The sequence below is a fragment of the Penaeus chinensis genome, chromosome 20 (assembly GCF_019202785.1).
Source record: "Penaeus chinensis breed Huanghai No. 1 chromosome 20, ASM1920278v2, whole genome shotgun sequence".
Lineage (NCBI taxonomy): Eukaryota > Metazoa > Arthropoda > Malacostraca > Decapoda > Penaeidae > Penaeus > Penaeus chinensis.
The window spans coordinates 22,437,548-22,457,132 of record NC_061838.1 but is presented as its reverse complement, the minus strand read 5'-3'; the positions used below and the strand labels follow the sequence as shown (position 1 = coordinate 22,457,132).

Sequence of the window (19,585 nt, the reverse complement as noted above, 5' to 3'; positions counted from 1 at the left end):
TACTTTGTGTCTGGCCCCTATGCGTCTCCCAGTCATTGCTCTCATGACAGACAGTCTTGCTTTGGTTCGGTCAACCAGGTACTGGACCTCCTTATGGAAGGAGAGGGTCCGGTCTATCCTTACCCCAAGGTATAGGTAGTCCTTGACCCATTCTAATTCCACTCCCTGGATTTTCAGTCTTGTGCCTCGAACTCTCTGTCTCAAAGCCATGGCTTTGGATTTGGCAGCAGAGATCTTTAGTCCTGTCCTACAACACTCCTCTGACACGAGGTCCAGACAACGCTGGGCTTTATTCTGGCTGCGTGGTCCAGTGGAGGTGATAGCGAGATCGTCTGCATACGAGATGATCTGGCACCCCACTGGGAGGTTTATGTTGAGGATACAGGACATTAAAGTGTTGAATAGGGCTGGACTGAGAACCCCACCCTGTGGCGTTCCATTTTCGAGCGGCATGTGCTGCGATAGGTGACCCTGGAATTTGACATTGGCAGTCCTGTTCCTGAAGTAGTCACCTATCCAAGCCAAGAGCTTTCCTCTGATTCCCTTCTGGATCAGGCTTTCCTGAATGGCAAGCGGACTTGCCAGTTCAAAAGCCTTCTCCAGGTCAAGGAATACCACCACAGCTGGGCCCTTGCTGATTGTGCTTAAGAGCGTGGCTAAGCTGTGTGCTGTGCCCATGCCCCTTGTGAACCCGTGAAGGTGTTCGTGCGGGGGTCCCGTTTTCCATTGAAGCCGGTTTAGTACCATCCTCTCAGCCGTCTTGGCCAGGCAGCTGAGCAGAGAGATGGGGCGGTACTTCCCCGGCTCCTTTGGTTTTGGGACGGGAACTATGGTAGCCCTCTTCCAACTCTGGGGTAGAGTGGAAGTTTCCCAGGACTTGTTGATGAGTTGCAAGAGTGCACGCTCACCTGCTAGTCCTAGGTGGGAGATAATGGGGTACGAGATCCCATCAGAGCCCGGGGCTGTGTTGGAACTGGTTTTATAGGCTTTCCTTAGTTCCCTCAGAGAAAAGATAACGTCTGAGTTATCGGGTTCGGCTGCCCTTTCTCTGATCTGAGCGTGTCTGTCTGGCTGTAGACGCTCTTGTCTTGCCCTCAGCTCGGCTGGCAGACTGTTGCTGCTCGTTCTCGCAGAGAACTCGTGCGCCAGTCTGTTAGCCTCTGCTTGGGGGTCGTGATGGGTGCACCTCGGGGCTGAGCGGCTGGTAGCTCGCTTGACCCGTTGCCACAGCTCTGAAAGGGTGGTTTGGTGGTCGAAGGACTCACACCATTCCAGCCACTTTTCCTGCCTGACTCTGTTGGCAGTTTCCTTGGCATCCGTGACAGCTTCCCTTAGGAGGGATAGGTTGTCAGGGGTTCTTTGCCTTCGGAATAGTTTTCGGCACATGTCATTGAAGTACCAGGCGTCTTTGTGACTTCTGGACCCAGGCCGAGTTTTGGGTATGGTCTGTGAGGCTGCTTCATTAATGGCGTTTAGCAGGCTGGCTTCGAGCACTTCCACATTTTCGCTTTGTGGGGGATTGTTGCATCTCAGACAGAGGGCCAAGGCGTTTTGAAACGCCTGCCAGTTGGCCTTGTCTGTTTTCCATCTTGGATTTGGTCTTAGGATTTCGGCTGGGCCAGCATCCATGAGGGTAGTTATAGTGCCGTAATGGTCACTTGTGACAGTCTCATCGACACACCAGCCAATCCTCCCCACCAGAGTCGCAGTGGCCAGGGTGAGGTCTAGGACCCCTCCTCTGACATGCGTTGGCTCTTGGGTGTTGAGGAGAGCGATCTCAGGGCAGGGAGCCAGGATGGGGTGGTGTGCATTGAAGTCTCCCCCTATGATCACTCGGTCGTGTGCAGCAGAAGCACAGACCTGGCTGATGTCTAAGCTTTTACAGCGTGGCCGGCTGTACACATTGTACAGTTTGAGGGGCCCCCCGGCCAGGTGAACCTCGACGGCAAGGGATTCAACATCGTCTCCACAGTGCGATGCATCGGCTATTGCGGAGCAGGGGATTGTTGCTCTCACAAGGGTGATCAAGCCTCTCTTGCCAGGTGTTCGTGGCAGTGTGAAGGCATGGTACCCTGAGAAGCGAACAGTGTCCACTGTTAATGTCTCCTGGAGCATGACAATGTCAATGTTCCTTCTGCTTGGAGAAAAGCGTTCTTTGCAGAGAAGCTATTGATGTTCCACTGTAGGATGCTTAGATGGTGTGTCATGATGTTACTCAGTGATAGTTACATCAGAGACATCGTCGGAGTCTGACAACTCCATTGCGAGGTCCTCGCTGGTTGAGGGCTCCTCGTCTGTTGTCAGGCTATCCTTGGGTCCACTGGGGGGTGGAGAGCCTTTGGTAGCTCTGACTTTGGTTGGTTCGGCTTTTCTCTCAGGCTTTTTCTTGGCTGGCCTTGCTGGCCTTGCCTGGGCAAGGTCAGCGTGATCTGGCTCTGGCTGCACAGATTCAGCCTGTTTTGGCTCTGCCTGTGAAGGCATGGCCTGGTTTGGAGTGGGGAGGGGAGTCTCGTCCTGGGGTGAGGGTGAGGCTGGTTTTTCTCTAGCCAGCTTTCTTCCCTTAAGGGCTGCGACAGTCTGGGTCATTGCCGTCATGGCGACCGAAACTGCCTTCTCGGCCTCCTCACTCGACCTCCCCAGGGCTGTTGCTACTGCTGTGACAACAGCAGTTAACAGGAGAGTCATATCGTCCTCGTCAAAGAGGAGATGATCATCTGTTGGGGAGGTTTTTGTGGTGCTCTTAGAAACTTTTTTCTTTAGTTTCTTTTTCTGCACCTTTGGCATTGTCGGAAACTCCTTTTTGTTGGAGACATCCGGTGTCGGCTGGGGGGCGGCTTCCTTCCTCTTAGGAGGTCGGGGGGCCTTTTCGCTTTTGTTCCTTCCCCAGACATGGGTGCCCGGTGGGGCAGGAACAAAGTCTGATCGGTTTTGAGCAACCTCTTGTCGCCTGAGGGCCGCCTTTTTCCTGACAGAGCAAGTCAGGCTCCAGGCATGATGCTTCTTGGCACAGTTGGGACATTTGGCTGTTGTGTCCCTCTTTTCCTCTTTGTATGCCTTGAGGCATACCTCTGTGTTGTGTGCCTTGCTACAGACACCACATTTAGGCTTGGCTGTACAGTTAGCCTTGTGGTGACCGTATTTCTGGCACTTGAAACACCGAAGTGGTTCTGGCACATACGTTCGAAGGTTGTAGGTGCCCCAGTTACCCAGATCAAGGGTAGTGGTTGGGGCACCTTTCATGGTCACCAGGACTTGCCTGGTTGGGGTCTTCCCCTTCGACATTCGGGAAGCCTGCACGACCTGTGGGTGTGAAGCGATCAGCTCCACATCGTACGAGACTGAGAAGCCAAGTAGCACCATCTTGGTTCTCTTTTCCTCGGGACTTAGTGGGGAAAGACTCACTTTTCTCCCATCAGTTAGCTCCTTCGTTTCCCGGAGGAAATTTAAGGTAGCTTGATCTTTGGGCATTATGATCATGCCCTGATCTCGGGCGACCCGGATCGACAACCGGATTTTCCGTTGCAACTCCAATGCCCTGACCAATTGGTAGGCATTGTCGAAGCCTTCGGGTTTAGCTGGCACTTTGAACTGGGTGAAGCGTTTAGGGGGTCCCGACTCTTCATCAGAGTCGGTATCCGGCCTCGGACGCTTCGGCCCGCCCTTTCGGCTTTCGGGCTTGTTTGAGGAGGCAGCAGCTGATGCGGCTGGTTCAGCCTGCTCTCCCCTCTCAGTCGGGGAGGCCGTCTGTGAACTCAGGGGCCTCCCTGGCTTAGCTGCTGGCCTGGAGAGGCCAGCTCGCGAGTCAAGATCTTTGACTATTCGGTGGACAGACCCATTGGCTTCGGTCTTGTCCACCTTAGCAGCAGGGGTGACAGTGTCATCCTGTGCTTGGGGCTTTCTTTTGCCACCGGAAGGCGCATATGCCTTCATGGTGACTACCGTGGTCTGGGCCTTGCGCGGTTCGTCAACTGTAAGTTCAGTCTGTGGGGGGTGTTTGATTGTTTTTTCCATGAATTGGTAAGTGCTTCATCCTCTCACGCCCCCACCCACCACGGAGTCCAACAAGGGGAAGCTGAGTGTCAGAACCAGTGTCTAACAGCAACAGGAGTGATGAGAGGATATACGCAGCCAATAGCCATTGTGACGGCACTCACGGACCATTGTGAGTGCCAATGGCGGCATGACTGCTTGACCCTAGCCTCCCGGGGGAGACCAGCCGATTGACCGTGACCGGGCTGGGATCAGGCCGCCTGTCTTGCTGGAATAGAGGACCAAAGAGGCGTGTTGCTAGCCGCAGGGCGTACTCGTTCACGGCATCGCTCAACCTCCAGGACTCCCGTCTCCACAGCGCACAAGGCTGCCGCGGCCTTGAGAAGTCAAACGCAGGTATCGTAGGGGAAGTCACCGCCGTGGCACAAGTGTTAGCGCGCCGAACCGCGGTTGATTAGGAAGGGCATCCAATCAGGCAAGGGAGACACTGCTATATAACCTCTCAATAGTGAATTGAGAGAGGCCTATGTCCTGCAGTGGAATGAATGGCTGTGTAAAAAAAAAAAAAATACTATATATATGTATGTATGTGTGTATATATTATATATGTAATATATACTTGTCTGATTTTGTTATTTTGGTCAATTTACGAATCCATTCGTCTAGGGAAGCGCATGTGTTATACGTTCCTGTGCCATTTCCTTCATTAAGTATTAGTTTCTTTATATTTTTACTTTACGAATAGTTCTTCGCTTATATTTACATTTGTGACCCATTTAGGTTTCCTTGTGTCGTAGGTTTATCGTCGCCATCACCCGCCAGTTTTACAGTTAAATCTGAAGCACATTAATATTATATGCTAGATAAAGAAAACAAAATATATACATATACATATGCTGCTGCTGATGATGATACACACACACACACACACACACACACACACACACACACACACACACACACATACACACACACACACACACACACACACACACACACACACACACACACACATATATATGAAACCCGACCGTGAACTCTCATGAATTTGATCCACAGCATATTGTCTCACTGAACTGGATTTCTCAAAAAGATAAGTATTACGGCAGCAGTTTTTGAAAATTCTGATTTGATGTGTTCGCGGCGAAGGACGGGCACCGCGAGAGGTCGTCCCTCGAAGAGTCGTCACGCATTACCTTGTAAATGATGGTATCTTTGTTAAATTGCTGGTGACCTTCAACTCGTGCAGGAAATTACGGCCTAATAGATCCCCCGAAAGCATCGTCTACAGCAACAAAAGGAAATCGATAATCTTATCATAGAAACTAATTATGAGGTCAACTTCTGCCTTAAACAATTTTCCGATTGCAGCTCCGACTCATGACTTTGAAGGACGAACTGGCGCAGGCACGATGGAACTCACGATCATTGAAAGGGTTCTCAGAGCAGGGGTTCCGATCCCAGAGTGGTCGCGAGATCCTGCTGCCCCTCCTCATTCTCCTCCTCTTCCCCGTACAATCCATCTTAACGCGTATAGTACTTGTCAGCGGTGGTCGACCTGCCCGATTCTCGAAAATGCATTATTAAGTTACATGTGGCATATGCACTTAGTAGAGATAGAGGGGAGGGGGTGAATGAGCGAGCGAGAGAGAGAGAGTATAAGTATGTATAAATAGCTTCCACGTGGCGTACAGAAGCACGTATACGCGTGGCTTCACGCAGCCGAGGCTGCTACGTGGCAGGCCCACTGCAGGCGCCCCCACGTGCATGCACCCACCAGTACTTAAGGCTCAGGATGACCCAGGTCAGGCAGAGTCCCTTCAGAGAGTTCCTGCCGACCGCTTGTCGGGTCAGGCTGGCTCCAGCCACACGCACCCCCTCCGGGCTGACGACCTAGCACTAAGCCTTACCCAGACTTGTATCCGTGTGAATATCTGTGTTGCTTACGCTTCTCAATAAAAGAGGTTAAGCCAACCCTTTCACTACTCCTGCTAAACCATATGTTTAAGTGTTCATATATATATATATATATATATATATATATATATATATATATATAGAGAGAGAGAGAGAGAGAGAGAGAGAGAGACATGACAGGCAAGCAGATACACAGAGACAGGGAAATGTGTTATAGGATTGTCAGATATCCTTTGGGGGGAGTAGGTTACGAATTTATCCAAGTGATTCGTAAGGGTCGCAGACAAAAAAATTGAGAACCCTGCTTTAAACAACCAAGCTTCGAACACCTGTCGATCGACGCGTAACTTTCTACTCTGTTGTTAAGCCTTAATTCAGCGATAATTTTTTTTATTTTTTATTAAAGACACGAAGAGCCAATAATTGTTTTAAAATCGGAACCTCTCTCTCTCTCTCTCTCTCTCTCTCTCTCTCTCTCTCTCTCTCTCTCTCTCTCTCTCTCTCTCTCTCTCTCTCTCTCTATCTCTCTCTCTCTCTCTCTCTGTCTTTCTCTTTCTCACTCTTCTCTCCTCTTTCCCTCCCTCCCTCTCTCCCTCCCTCCCTCCATCTCTCTCTCCTCTCCCCTCTCTCCCTCCCCCCCCTCTCTCTCTCTCTCTCTTTCTCTCTCTTTCTCTCTCTCTCTCTCTCTCTCTTTCTCTCTCTCTCTCTCTCTCTCTCCCCATCCTTATCCCTCCCTCTCTCTCTCCTCTACCCCCTCTCTCTCTCTCTCTCTCTCTCTCTCTCTCTCTCTCTCTCTCCTCTCCTCTCTTCTCCTCTCTCTCTCTCTCTTATCTCTTCTCTCTCTCTTCACCCCGAGCGAGAAGCGACGCTGCCACACCCAGGGAACGTGACGAGGAAGCAAGAAATAAAGCTGCCGACGTCGGAAAGTCTTCGTGGAAAGAGAGAGAGAGGGAGAGTGGAGGCGGGGTAAGGGAGATCTAGAAATGACAGGAGGATAATCAAGCTCGTGGACAGAGACAGAAAAAGAGAGGGGAAATAGCGAGAGAAAGAGAAAGGGTGTGAGTGAGGGGAGGATAGACGATTAAATTAGGAGGATTAGAGACCAATAATCAGATAGAAACAGAATAGCAGACAGAAGACAGGGACAAGAAGGGATTGCAGGAGAGATAAAGACGAAAATCTAAGACAGAGACACATACGAATCGAAAGATGAGAGTAACAGACAGATAGATAAATAGCTGATGCGAAAGAAACCAACACAAATCAACATAAAGACAGATAAAGACAAACGAGAGGAAAAAAGTGAGGGTAGAAGGAAAGGAAATAATGAGAAGAGAGCCATAAATACTGTGTGAAAGTGAAAAAGAGAAATTAAAAGTTTTTTTAAGATTAGCTTATCACGCTTTAGTCACAGATACCAGTCGACATTTCCGCATGAGTCCTGCTAACTAAATTCCTTCTACTATGACTGGCATCCCATTATCTCATGATCAGATACTTAAACACAAATGAGTGAATGTTAGTAAGGGTACAATAACACCTATTGTAGTGTCGGTGCTGAAAAAATATGATATTGGAGTGGCGTTTCCCTCATTGACCCATGACATACAAAGATCGTTGGCAACACTTGGTCATATGTCTAGGAACGGTAATATGCAGAGATTAGATAGGTGGCATGTAGAAGAAATGTTTTGTGAAACTACAGGTAGATGGTGATGCCGAGAGTATACAAAGTCCCAATGATCCCGAATGCGTTTATGTAATATATGTGAAGAAACTGCAAGGTACAGTTAGTATTATTATCTTTATGACTATTACTTCCATTCCTGTCACTGTTATTCTTGGTATCATTATGATGTTATCTTTATGCCATTATCATAACTGTATCTGTGGGTGTTTTTGTTATGTTCTGATGACTGCCTTCTTTGTGTTTTTTGTGGATTTTGTTTCAGGCCATTCATATCGAAGTATTGTTTTGCTTCTGTCAGGGTCTGTTTGGTTTCCCTATCAATTCATTTAGAGTGTTGACAGAGGCAGCATGAAAAAATTGAGAGTCTTTGGCGTACTGGATAAGGATTATTAATGAAGATAATGAATAAGATTGTGCCTAGGATGGAACCCTGTGGAACACCGAACGAAACTGGTTGCTTTGCTGATACTTTTTCATGGATTTTGACTGACTGGGTTCTCGAGGACAGGCAATTTTTTTACCATTAATTATCAAGTTCGTGATTTGTTAGTTTGTTAAGTATTTCATGGCTGACACTGTCAAATGTCTTCGATAAATCACATAGAGTGAGCGAATTTATCTGGTTGTCTATATTATTATTATCTATCAATGCTGTTTCGCTTAACAATTTACTCCTAAAAACATTTTACTTGTTAGATACAAGGTTATTCGCTTCCAAATATGCTGTTGATTGGTTTTCAACGATTTTCTGGGTCGAAAATGATTCATTTTGTCTTTATCACCGGGTTTAAAACTAAGTGTTATGATACCATGTTTCCAAAGTGATGGATAAGCATCGGTAAGTATAGATGTATTAATAATGGCCGTCAGATAGTATGCAATTGTTGGTAGATACTCGTTTATGAAACGATGTGCAATGCCATCCGCTCCTACGGAATTCGTCTTTCTTAAGTGTTTTATTGTTAGGATAATTGTTTCTACTCCCACTGAAAATGTTTATAGGCATCGTTTTATTTATGTTTTGTTGATATGTGGAGGCGGTTGTGTGTTCATGAGTGCCATTCTGTAAAGAGATTTCTGCAAAGAACTTATTAAAGTATTCTATGCCTGTGCTATGTTTCTTTTTAGGCAATAAATGTATTAACTAATTTCCATGTTTCGACAGAATCGTTTCTACATTCATTGAACTTATTTTAGAAATAATTTGTTTTCGCACAGTGGATGAGTGTTTTCTCATTTCTCTTCTTATGTTTATAGTCAGCCTGAAGGATGGTGTCAAATCTGTCTATCTTGAGAGCTTTGTGAGTATTATTTTTATTATTTATGGTTCTTTTATCCAAGCGGCTGTTTTTGTTTTAAAAGGAGCGGAAGTATCTACGCCGTTCGTTATCACAACTGTTAGAATATTAAATCGTCTGTCAACGTCATCTGTTGCTGAGATCCCAGAGTATTTTTTTTGGTTTCTATTACTACCCATTTTTAAAGTTTTTTTTTTTTGTTCGGCTGTGATTTAATTTAGATTTTTATATCAGATTTTGTTTTATTATACGGAGAAAGCCCGCTGCAATGGTACCATACCCACGTATTCTAGAATCCCTCCTTTTCCCGCTACCACTCTCATTGGAGTGGGGGGTGGGGGGGGGGGGGTTAAACTGCACAAGGCATTCCCGTGAGCTACAGAGCAACTAACTTCCACGACAATAAAATTAAAATGATAATAATAGTGATGATAATTATGATGATGACAATAATAATGATAATGATAATGATAGTAACAATAATGATAATGATGATGATTAGAATTATAATATGATTAGGAATAATGATATTATTACTAATACTAATACTAACACTAATACCAATACTAATGCTAACACTAACACTGATGATGATAATAATAGTAACAGAAATTATGTTGATCATGATAATAAAGGAGGCAATACTAATACTAATAATACTAATACTAATGCTACTACTACTACTACTACTACTACTACTACTAATATATTAACACAACAAGACTAATAAAATAACACAATAACAAACAACAAACAAACTGACCTTTCTACCAAACAGTCACCCACGATCAAAGTGTGGAAGTGCATTAAGCTGCGTCTCCCTTATGTCCTGCGTCTGTGAAGCCTCTAAATACCGTTTAAAGTACATGGACAATACAGGTCAGTGCTTCTCACTGGACTGAGACGCATTCAGGATCATTGGGACTTGGTATATCCTCTGCCTCACCATCTACCTGTAGTTTCACTATACATTTTTATTTTACATGACTCCTATCTGATATCTACATATTACCGTTCCTGGACCTATAACCAGAGTGTTGCCAACGATCCTTGTGGGTCATGGGTCACTGAGGGAAACGCCGCTCCAATATATTCTCTCAGCACCGACATTACAGTGATGTAGAAGGAACTTAGTTAACAGGACTCATGCGGAAATGTCGACCGGTATCTGTGATTAAAGCTCTGCGTGATGAACTTATCTTAAAAAGATTTGATTCTATTTATCAAAAGCTCCTTCTCTTTTTCACTATCTCACTACATTGTTTATGACTCTCTTTATTCCCTTCTACCCTCACTCTTTCCATCCGTTTGTCTTTATCTGTCTTTATGTTAAATTGTGTTGGTTTCTTTCGCATTATCTATTTATCTATCTGTTACTCTCATCTTCCGATTTATATATGTCCCGTCATCGCTTCTTGTACCTTGTCTTCTGCTCTGTTTCTATCTGATTATTGGTCTCTAATCCTTCCAATTGTTTATCCTCCCCTCACTCACACCCTTTCTCTATCTCTCCCTATCTCCCCTCTCTTTATCTGTCTCTGTCTACGTGCTTGTTTATCCGCCTGTCATTTCTAGATCTCCCTTACCCCGCCTCCACTCTCCCTCCCTCTCTCTTTCCACTTACCGACGGCGACAGCTCATTTCTTGCTTCCGCGTCACGGGCCCTGGGTGTGGCAGCGTCGCTTCTCGCTCGGAGTGTCTACTTGCCTCACGCCCAGTATTATTGGCATCATCATCATCACCATCATTGTCATTGCTATCATCATTATCTTTTTCGAGAACTTTGATATTTCATCTAAAGTCATATGCTTTGACAAATAAATACAAATATCCAAACTACAACTCGGAAAAAAATACAATGAATATCTGTGTAGTTCGTAATTAATTCACAATAAATTAATAGTTTCATAACGGAAGTGTTGATATTCATATAAGCAACTTAGTGGTCTTTTAGACTGGAAAATAAGATAAAGAGAGAAGTGACGTGGGAGATATAATAAGAAAAAAAACAAAAACAAAAACAGAAGACAGCTTCAGTAAAGTGAAATCTCCCCATATAATATTTGATCACATTTATTCACACAGTACATCAAATACATTAAAACAAATAACAGCTTAGATATAGTTCTCAAAGAATTAATATGCTATCAATTCAAAGCAGAAAAAGCAATTTACAGCAGCTTTATTTTCTTCTTAGTACCAGAAACATAAAACACGTGTCATTAATTATTAATCCGTCTCAATTACTAAATAAATAAAAATAAAAGCTAACAGAAGTAAGAAAATAAAAAATAAACATACACTGAGAAATATTTCGAAGCACAGCAAGACCTTTACTAATACCTTGACATATAATTACACATTACTCGACCTCGCTGCCGTTCTAGTTAAAAAGAAAAGCAAAAAAAAAAAAAAAAAAAAAAAAAAAAAAAAAAAAAAAAATACCAGTCAATTCTTATGATCTAACTACATTTGTTGCATAACTGTTGCATCTCCCTTTCCCCACCCAAATGCACATGACACCCTGCTTTTCAGTGACGATGCGGGTCGAGGCACTTATCCCAGTCTGGCCAGAATTTCTCCTTCATGCGGTGGCAGTAGGCGTGGAGGTTTCTGTAGTCCTCTGGAATAGTCATCATCATCATCATTATTATCATTCCCATTATTCTCATTATTCTCATTATTATTATTACTCTCATTATTATTATTATTCTCAATACTATAATTATTACTATTATTGTTGTTAGTATTACTATTATTATTAATACTATTATTATTATTATTATTATTATTACTACTACTATTATTACTATTGCTATTATTATTATTATCATTATTATTATCATCATCATCATTATATTATCTTATATTATTATCTTATATTTAAGTTATTCTTTTTTACATAGGCATCTGTTTCTCCTTCTCTAAAGCTCCCCTTGAGTTTGTAAGTATGAATTAACATTACTGACTGTGTGTATGAATGTATGAATGTATATTTGTTAGTTTTGGACTCTTTCTACCAAAATGTTCTCCCGGTTACCATTTCTCATATATTACTCTTTTCTGACCAGAAAAAAACTTCTTAGAAACCATTAACTAAATGCTATAAAATGCTATAAAATATACTGTTTATACTTATTGCGAGAGAGAGAGAGAGAGAGAGAGAGAGAGAGAGAGAGAGAGAGAGAGAGAGAGAGAGAAGAGAGAAGAGAGAAGAGAGGAGAGAGGAGAGAGGAGAGAGAGAGCGAGAGAGAGAGAGAGAGAGAGAGAGAGAGAGAGAGAGAGAGAGAGAGAGAGAGAGAGAGAGAGAGAGAGAGAGGAGAGAGGAGAGAGGAGAGAGAGAGAGAGAGAGACAAAGAGAGGCAAAGAGAGAGAGAGAGAGAGACAGAGAGAGACAGAGCGAGGAGAGAGAGAGAGAGAGAGAGAGAGAGAGAGAGAGAGAGAGAGAGAGAGAGAGAGAGAGAGAGAGAGAGAGGGATGGAGAGAGAGAGAGAGAGAGGGAGAGAGAGGGAGAGAGAGGGAGAGAGGGGAGAGAGGGGAGAGGGGAGAGAGAGGGAGGGAGGGAGGGAGGGAGGGAGGGAGGGAGGGAGAGGGAGAGGGAGAGGGAGAGGGAGAGGGAGAGGGAGAGGGAGAGGGAGAGGGAGAGGGAGAGGGAGAGGGAGAGGGAGAGGGAGAGAGAGAGAGAGAGAGAGAGAGAGAGAGAGAGAGAGAGAGAGAGATAGACCAAGAGAGAGAAAGAGACCAAGAGAGAGAGAGAGAGGACAAGCACTTACTCTCGAGCATCCTCTTGAAGGGCGACAGGGGAGGACAGAACACGTCAAACGCAAGCATGCCGAAGACACTGCAGTCCAGATCTGTTGGATTGGCGCCCATCATGAAGGGTTTCTCACCTGTGCGAAAAAATCGTCAATAAAAGTGAAGTTAATTGTTAATCTAATGTTTCTTGTAATTGTTTTCGTAATTTTTTTTTTTCCCATTCCTGGCTTCTTTTAGTTTTTCATTTCTGTCCCTACGTATTTAATGTGATAGATCCTCGCTCATGATTTGCTGTGACTGCTTCTCATACACTATTCTTTCCCATCCCAATCTTTCCATATACAACACCTCAAATAATAATTATAATAATAAAAAAACTTTAACAAACGCTAAAAAAAAACCGAAAATAAAACGTACCAAGCCAAGCCGACAGGGACTGAAGACTCTTCCTCCCCATCTCTTCTATATCCCTGTAGTTGTGTCGCCCTATGCCTTGAGTCTTAGCGGCCTCCAAATACCTCTTAAAGTACATGGCCAATACAGGTCGGTAAAACCAAGGGACGGACGCGTTCAAGGCCAAGTGGCGACCGCGCTCCTGGCCATAGCGATAGACACCGAGGCACCTGGAAGGGGGTGTGTCAGAAGTGAAACGGGAGAACAAATGTATATCTATATGGACGTGTGTATATGCGATAGTGTGGAAACTGAGAGAGAAGAAGAGAGGTAAGAATGGAGAGGGAGGGAGAGGGAAGGAAAGGGAAAGGGAAAGGGAAAGGGAAAGGGAAAGGGAAATGGAAAGGGAAAGGGAAAGGGAGAGAGAGAGGTAGAGGGAAAGAGAGAGAAAGAGAGAGGAAGAGGAAGAGGGAGAGGGAGAGGGAGAGGGAGAGGGAGAGGGAGAGGGAGAGGGAGAGAGAGAGAGAGAGAGAGAGAGAGAGAGAGAGAGAGAACGAAAGAGAAAGAGAAAGAGAGAGAAACAGAGAGACAAGCAGACAGAGAGAAAGAAAGAAACGGACAGAGAGACAGAATTAAAGAAAGTTTAAGAGCTAAACCCCCACATCGCTCGCCACCGACCAAAGAACAAAAACAAAAACAAAATAACAGCCCCGAACCATACCAGACAAAGTACTCGTCCACCATGATGCGCAGGGAATGAGCCACGGCCTTCTCCTCCTGCGAAAGGTGAGTATCGAACTCCTTTCCGAACTTGGCCGCGAGCTTCTCAATGATCATCTGCGAGTCGCCCATGTCTTCGCCGTTGAGGGTGATCCAGGGCGTCTTGCCCTTGGGTCCCATGGGCTCCTCGTGGTCGATCTGCGGGGTCGAGGAGGTCGAGTCAGGCAGAGGGGAGTTGCAGGGATAATACGAAGGATAAAGGTACAAAGGAGAGCGAAAGTGATTGAGAAAATGGAAATCAAGAACACGAGGGAAAGTAAGGCAACGGATAATAACAACACCAGGAGGAGGATAACAAGCATAAAAGCAACGATACAGTTTCCGCAGAAAAAAAAAAAAAAAAAATATATATATAATAGCATCACTGTCAACAACCATATTAAAATAACAAACCAAAAACACCGAAATCAATAAAAAAAAAAAATGAAAAAAAAAAATCCTTATCAGACTGCCATTCCACTCGACATAGAATTACAAAAAAAAAAAAAAAACAAACAAACAAACAAAAAAAAAAACGAATGAATTTAACAAATGGACACGATAATCACCACATGAGGGATCTCCGCCATCCTGACGTAGGTCTCGAGTTTGACGACGAAGGGGGACAGACTCGGGCAATAGAAGCCTCGGGAAGGGATGTGAAGAACCACCACATCCTTGCCCGCGTTGTTCCATTTCTTCCTGCGAAACACGGACCTTAGTTAAGTGGTATTGTACTTCTTAGAGGATGGAGACCATGGTGGTGGTTGGTTTTATTTCGATTATGAACAGCATTATTATTTTTTTATTTTTGAGATCAAAAAAAAAAAAAAAAAAAAAAAATCAATATTGGTGACAAATTAGGGATCAAATATGGTGTTAAGATTTTCCCATATTGAGATCTCTGAAAAATGGAATTATCTTCATTTGTCTTCCTTTGCTTATAAATGATTCACTGATAGTTTTACGGGGACCTTTTTCATAATATCAATGAATAACAGTTAGAACAAAGTATTTAAACCGACAACAAGTTATAAACGACTATGCAGACACACGCATAAACGTAAAAACTGGCGGACAGATAAATGAACAGGTTAGCAGACAGATATAACACTTAGATATGCGAATAATCAAAACACGCGAATAACAGATTCCCGAAATAAACTAAAACTAAAAATAAATATCTACAAATTAAATACATTAATAAATCTACAAAATCTACAAAACAAATAAACAAATAAAAATCAAAATAAAGACATTTCCTCACCTCCTTTCTTGCTTCTTCATGTATTTCCGTATCTTAATCACACCAACCACCAACACGACAGTTATGGTGACGGGCTTGTTCTTCAACCACAGCCACCTCAGGGCCCTCCCGGCGAGGCGAGCGGGCAGCCAGCCGTCTTGGACATTTTGCAGCATCATTCTGCCCCTGGTAAAGAAATAGAAATCAAATGGAGACGGTAGAGAAAGGAAATGTATTATTTTTTTTTTTCATGAATAATCATATCTGTATTATTTTTAACCACAAACACACACACACACACACACACACACACACACACACACACACACACACACACACACACACACACACACACACGCACACGCACACGCACACGCACACGCACACGCACACGCACACGCACACGCACACGCACACGCACACACGCACACACGCACGCGCACGCACACGCACACGCACACGCACACGCACACTAATTCTAATGGTAATTGGTAATACTGATAACAGCAATAAGGGGAATAAGACAAAATAACAAAGATTACAATAACTCGCATACAAAAACTAAGGCATCCATATCAGTTTTAATTTCCCTTCCGTGGAGTATGCTATCAGTGTATCTCAAATGGTAATCTATTGCTTGACATCAGCTGTTGAAATTCAAGTAAAATCAATTAAAATACTTTCAGGACCGGTGACCAGGAAGATCAAGTTATCCCTCTAAATAACATTTTCTCTCACGCATTCACATGCGTTAAAGAAGCACATACATATCATAAGAAATCTCCATAGAAAATGCAAATAAATAATATTGTTTCTCGACGAATGCATGAATATCTTTATATAAGACACACCCACTTAGGTAGACTACTTCAAGAGGAGTTAGAATCCCTCAAACAAGCGTCGGTTACCCCACTGTTCTTGTAGATCCACAGAACTATTTCCTTTTATGATCTATACACCTACCACTCCGCTGATAACTCTTATTTCGTCAGTCAATACGAACGCTTAATATATATCTCATTGCCACATTTCATTTTAACATGATCTTAGTTAAAATACATACGGTAAATCAATAACGTTTATGACTACATCGCTACTCTTACCTTGGCGGTGATTTCACACAACTACCTCCACTTTCTCTGCGCGATAACGTGGTTTGCGTTATGCCACACGTTGGCAACTCGCGTGATCTTACCAGAACACGAAATTCAGTTGCTCTTTTTCCTCTATTTTTGCGATATATGAATGATTTATAGTCTCCCAAGGTAAAACTTTATGATGTTCGATAATGTAAATAATAAAAACCACAACGAGCATATTTCAATCAATTCTATAGAATTTGAAGGTTTTAAATATTTTTGGTTTTAGTTACGGTCGTGCTGACATAACGTGACTTGCATTTCCTCATTTATCCTCAATTTTACGGGGTAGAATCATATGCACTATCTTACCTACCACATTTGTATATAAGTATAAACTGAAAGTGCTCTTGCTATGTGCAAGTTATTTCGTAAAATACACAACGGGACGTATTTCTTATCAATCATTTCAAATAATATCATTACGATTAACATTATCAGTGTTGCGATTTTTATAATTAACATTATCATTGTAACTACTGTCCACATTGATTATATTATTATTATCGTTACTACTATTTTGTCATTATCATCACTCTTATTAGCTTTATTATTATCATTATCATAGTCATTATTATTATTTCTTTTGTTATCACCATTATTATTATCATTGTTATTGTTATTATAATTATTATTGTTGTTGTTGTAATTATTATTATTATTGTTTTATCATTATTATCCATACCATTATCATCATAGTTATTATTTTTTTATCACCATTATTATGATTATCATTATTATAATTTTTATCATCATTATTATTATTATTATTATTATTATTATTATTATTATTATTATTATTATTATTATTATTACCACTACTACTATTATTATTATCATTATTATTATTATCATCATCATCATCATTACTATTGATATCATTATTGTTATTGATATTATTATAATTATTATTGCCATCATCATTATTACTGTTATCATTATTATTATTTTCATTATTATTATTATTATTATTATTATTATTATTATTATTATTATTATTATTATTATTATTGTTACTATTATCATTATTATTATCATCATTATTATCATTATCATTATTATTATCATCATTATTGTTAATCGTATTAGCATTATTTTGATTATCATTACCATTATTATTATTGCTATTATTATTATTATTATTATTATTATTATTATTATTATTATTATTATTATTATTATTATTATCATCATTATCATCGTCATTATCAGTATTGTCATTATAATTTCTGTTATTATCATTATCATCATCACCATTATTATTATTATTATCATTATCATTATTATTATCATCATCATCACCATCATTATTATTACTATTATTATTATGATGATGATGATTGTAATTATCATAACCATTGTTTAATTATTATCAATTTTATCATTATCATCATTGCTATTATTAGTATCATTATTATTATTGTTGTTGTTGTTATTGTTATTGTCGTCATCATCATCATCATCATCATCATCATCATTATAAGCATTATAATTATTGTCATTATTATTAGTATCATAAATGCTACAATCATCATTATCATCATCATCATCAATTATTATTGTTATTGTTATTATCCTTATTATTTTTGTTATTATCATCATCATTATCATATTATTATTACTTTTATTATTGTTATCAATATCATTATTACTTATTATTATTAGTAGTAACATTATCAGTTTTATAATTATAATTTCATTATCATTATTACTATAAGAAGTAGTAGTAGTACTAGTAGCAGCTGTGTTGTTAATGTTATTATTATCATTATCATCATCAATATCAATGTTACTGTCATTATCATTATGATCATTATTATCATTATCATCATCATTTTTGCAGTTGCTATTACTATTACTATCATTAATATTATCTTTATTGTTATCACTGTTATTATCATTAATAATATTGTTATCATTATTATTATTATCATTTTACTATTACTTTAATAATAATGATACTACTAATACTACTACTAATGATGATAATGATAACAACAATAATGGTAATAATAATAATAATAATAATAATAATAATAAAAGTAATAATAATAATGATACTACTACTACTAATAATAATAATTACAATAATAATTATCATAATAATAATAATAACAATAATGATAATAATGATATTGATGATACTGATAACAATGATAATAATATTGATTATCTTATTATCTTATTATTTTCATCACTATCATCATCATTTTTATCATCATAATTTTCAATGTCATTAATATTATTGCTATTATTATCATTATTATTATTATTATCATTATCATCATTATTTTTGTTATTATTGTTATTGTTATTATTATTATTATTATTATTATTATTATTATTATTATTATCATTATTATTATTATTATCATTATTATTTTTAATGTTATTATCATTATTATTATTATTATTATTATCATAATTATTATTATTATTTTTATCATCATTATTATCATTGTTATTATTATTAACATTATTATCATCATCATTGTTATTATTATTATTAACATTATTATTATTATTATTATTACTATCATTATTATTATTATCATTGTTATTATTATGATTATTATAATTGTTAATTTCACCATAATTATTGTTAATAATGAGAAAAATACACTGCAATTCTAGAATGCACTGCACCAGTCTCTACCCATCAGTTACATGCATACATTAAGAAGAAAACTGAAGACTATTGCAGTGGGAGTGTTCATAATTACACTGTTATTTGTTCTCAGCATATATGGCGATCTTTGTTTATTACAACTGCAACAGTTCCGGAATCACAGAAAATCGTAGCATAATTAAAAAAAAAAAAAAAAAAATAAATAAATAAACATATGCCGAGGGAAGTCGTCTTCAAGGTCGTCTCAAAAAGGGAAAAAGGGATTGTTATTATTAGCGTTGGCAACTCTGTCTTCACTCAGGTTAAGGTGACTTGTACTTCGGTGAAATAATTGTGTACAAATTATCACAAAGAGCTACGGAAAGAACTTCTAGATACTCTACTTTGAAGACTATATGGTTGAGGGGGCATAGCACGAGTGCGTGTTATGACCTTCATTCTTCGTTACAATAAACAAACATCTAGTATTTTACTTTATCTCTACCTACCTATTCGTTTTTTTTTCAAGTTTGTATTCTATGACAAGTTCTCCGTTTTCAAATATGCGTCAGTGACTTGAAGCATGTATTTTAGGTGTATATTACCACATTTCACTACATCATAATACTCGTCAACTTGCTGCTTTTATATGATTGACACAAGTTACAAATCTTCGGTTTTTTTCCACAGTTAAATTAATTTACTACCAAGTCAAATCAGGTTACTTTTTCGAACTCTTTCACACACGCATTTCATTACTTTGCGTTCATATTTTTTTCTAAAGGTACG

General features: G+C 40.1%; 1 protein-coding gene across 1 annotated transcript; it reads right to left on the bottom strand.

The window, feature by feature from the left end:
* Window positions 1–11,352: 11,352 nt before the first annotated feature.
* LOC125036250 (failed axon connections homolog) lies at window positions 11,353–15,231 on the bottom strand. The gene is made up of 6 exons (XM_047628725.1): window positions 15,071–15,231; window positions 14,373–14,505; window positions 13,766–13,962; window positions 13,069–13,274; window positions 12,669–12,785; window positions 11,353–11,518 (listed from the first exon to the last, which is right to left on the bottom strand). Exons 1-6 carry the CDS (start codon window positions 15,226–15,228, stop codon window positions 11,427–11,429), a joined length of 903 nt encoding a protein of 300 aa, XP_047484681.1. The 5' UTR covers window positions 15,229–15,231; the 3' UTR covers window positions 11,353–11,426.
* Window positions 15,232–19,585: the final 4,354 nt, after the last annotated feature.

Bases quoted from the DNA above. Each gene is read 5' to 3' on its own strand.
- LOC125036250 (XM_047628725.1), bottom strand. From the start codon at position 15,228: ATGATGCTGCAAAATGTCCAAGACGGCTGGCTGCCCGCTCGCCTCGCC. The intron at 13,275-13,765 runs GTATGGTTCGGG...ACCCCCTTCCAG, and splicing joins GTGGACGAGTACTTTGTCTG to GTGCCTCGGTGTCTATCGCT. The intron at 12,786-13,068 runs GTACGTTTTATT...TTTTTCGCACAG, and splicing joins GTCCCTGTCGGCTTGGCTTG to GTGAGAAACCCTTCATGATG.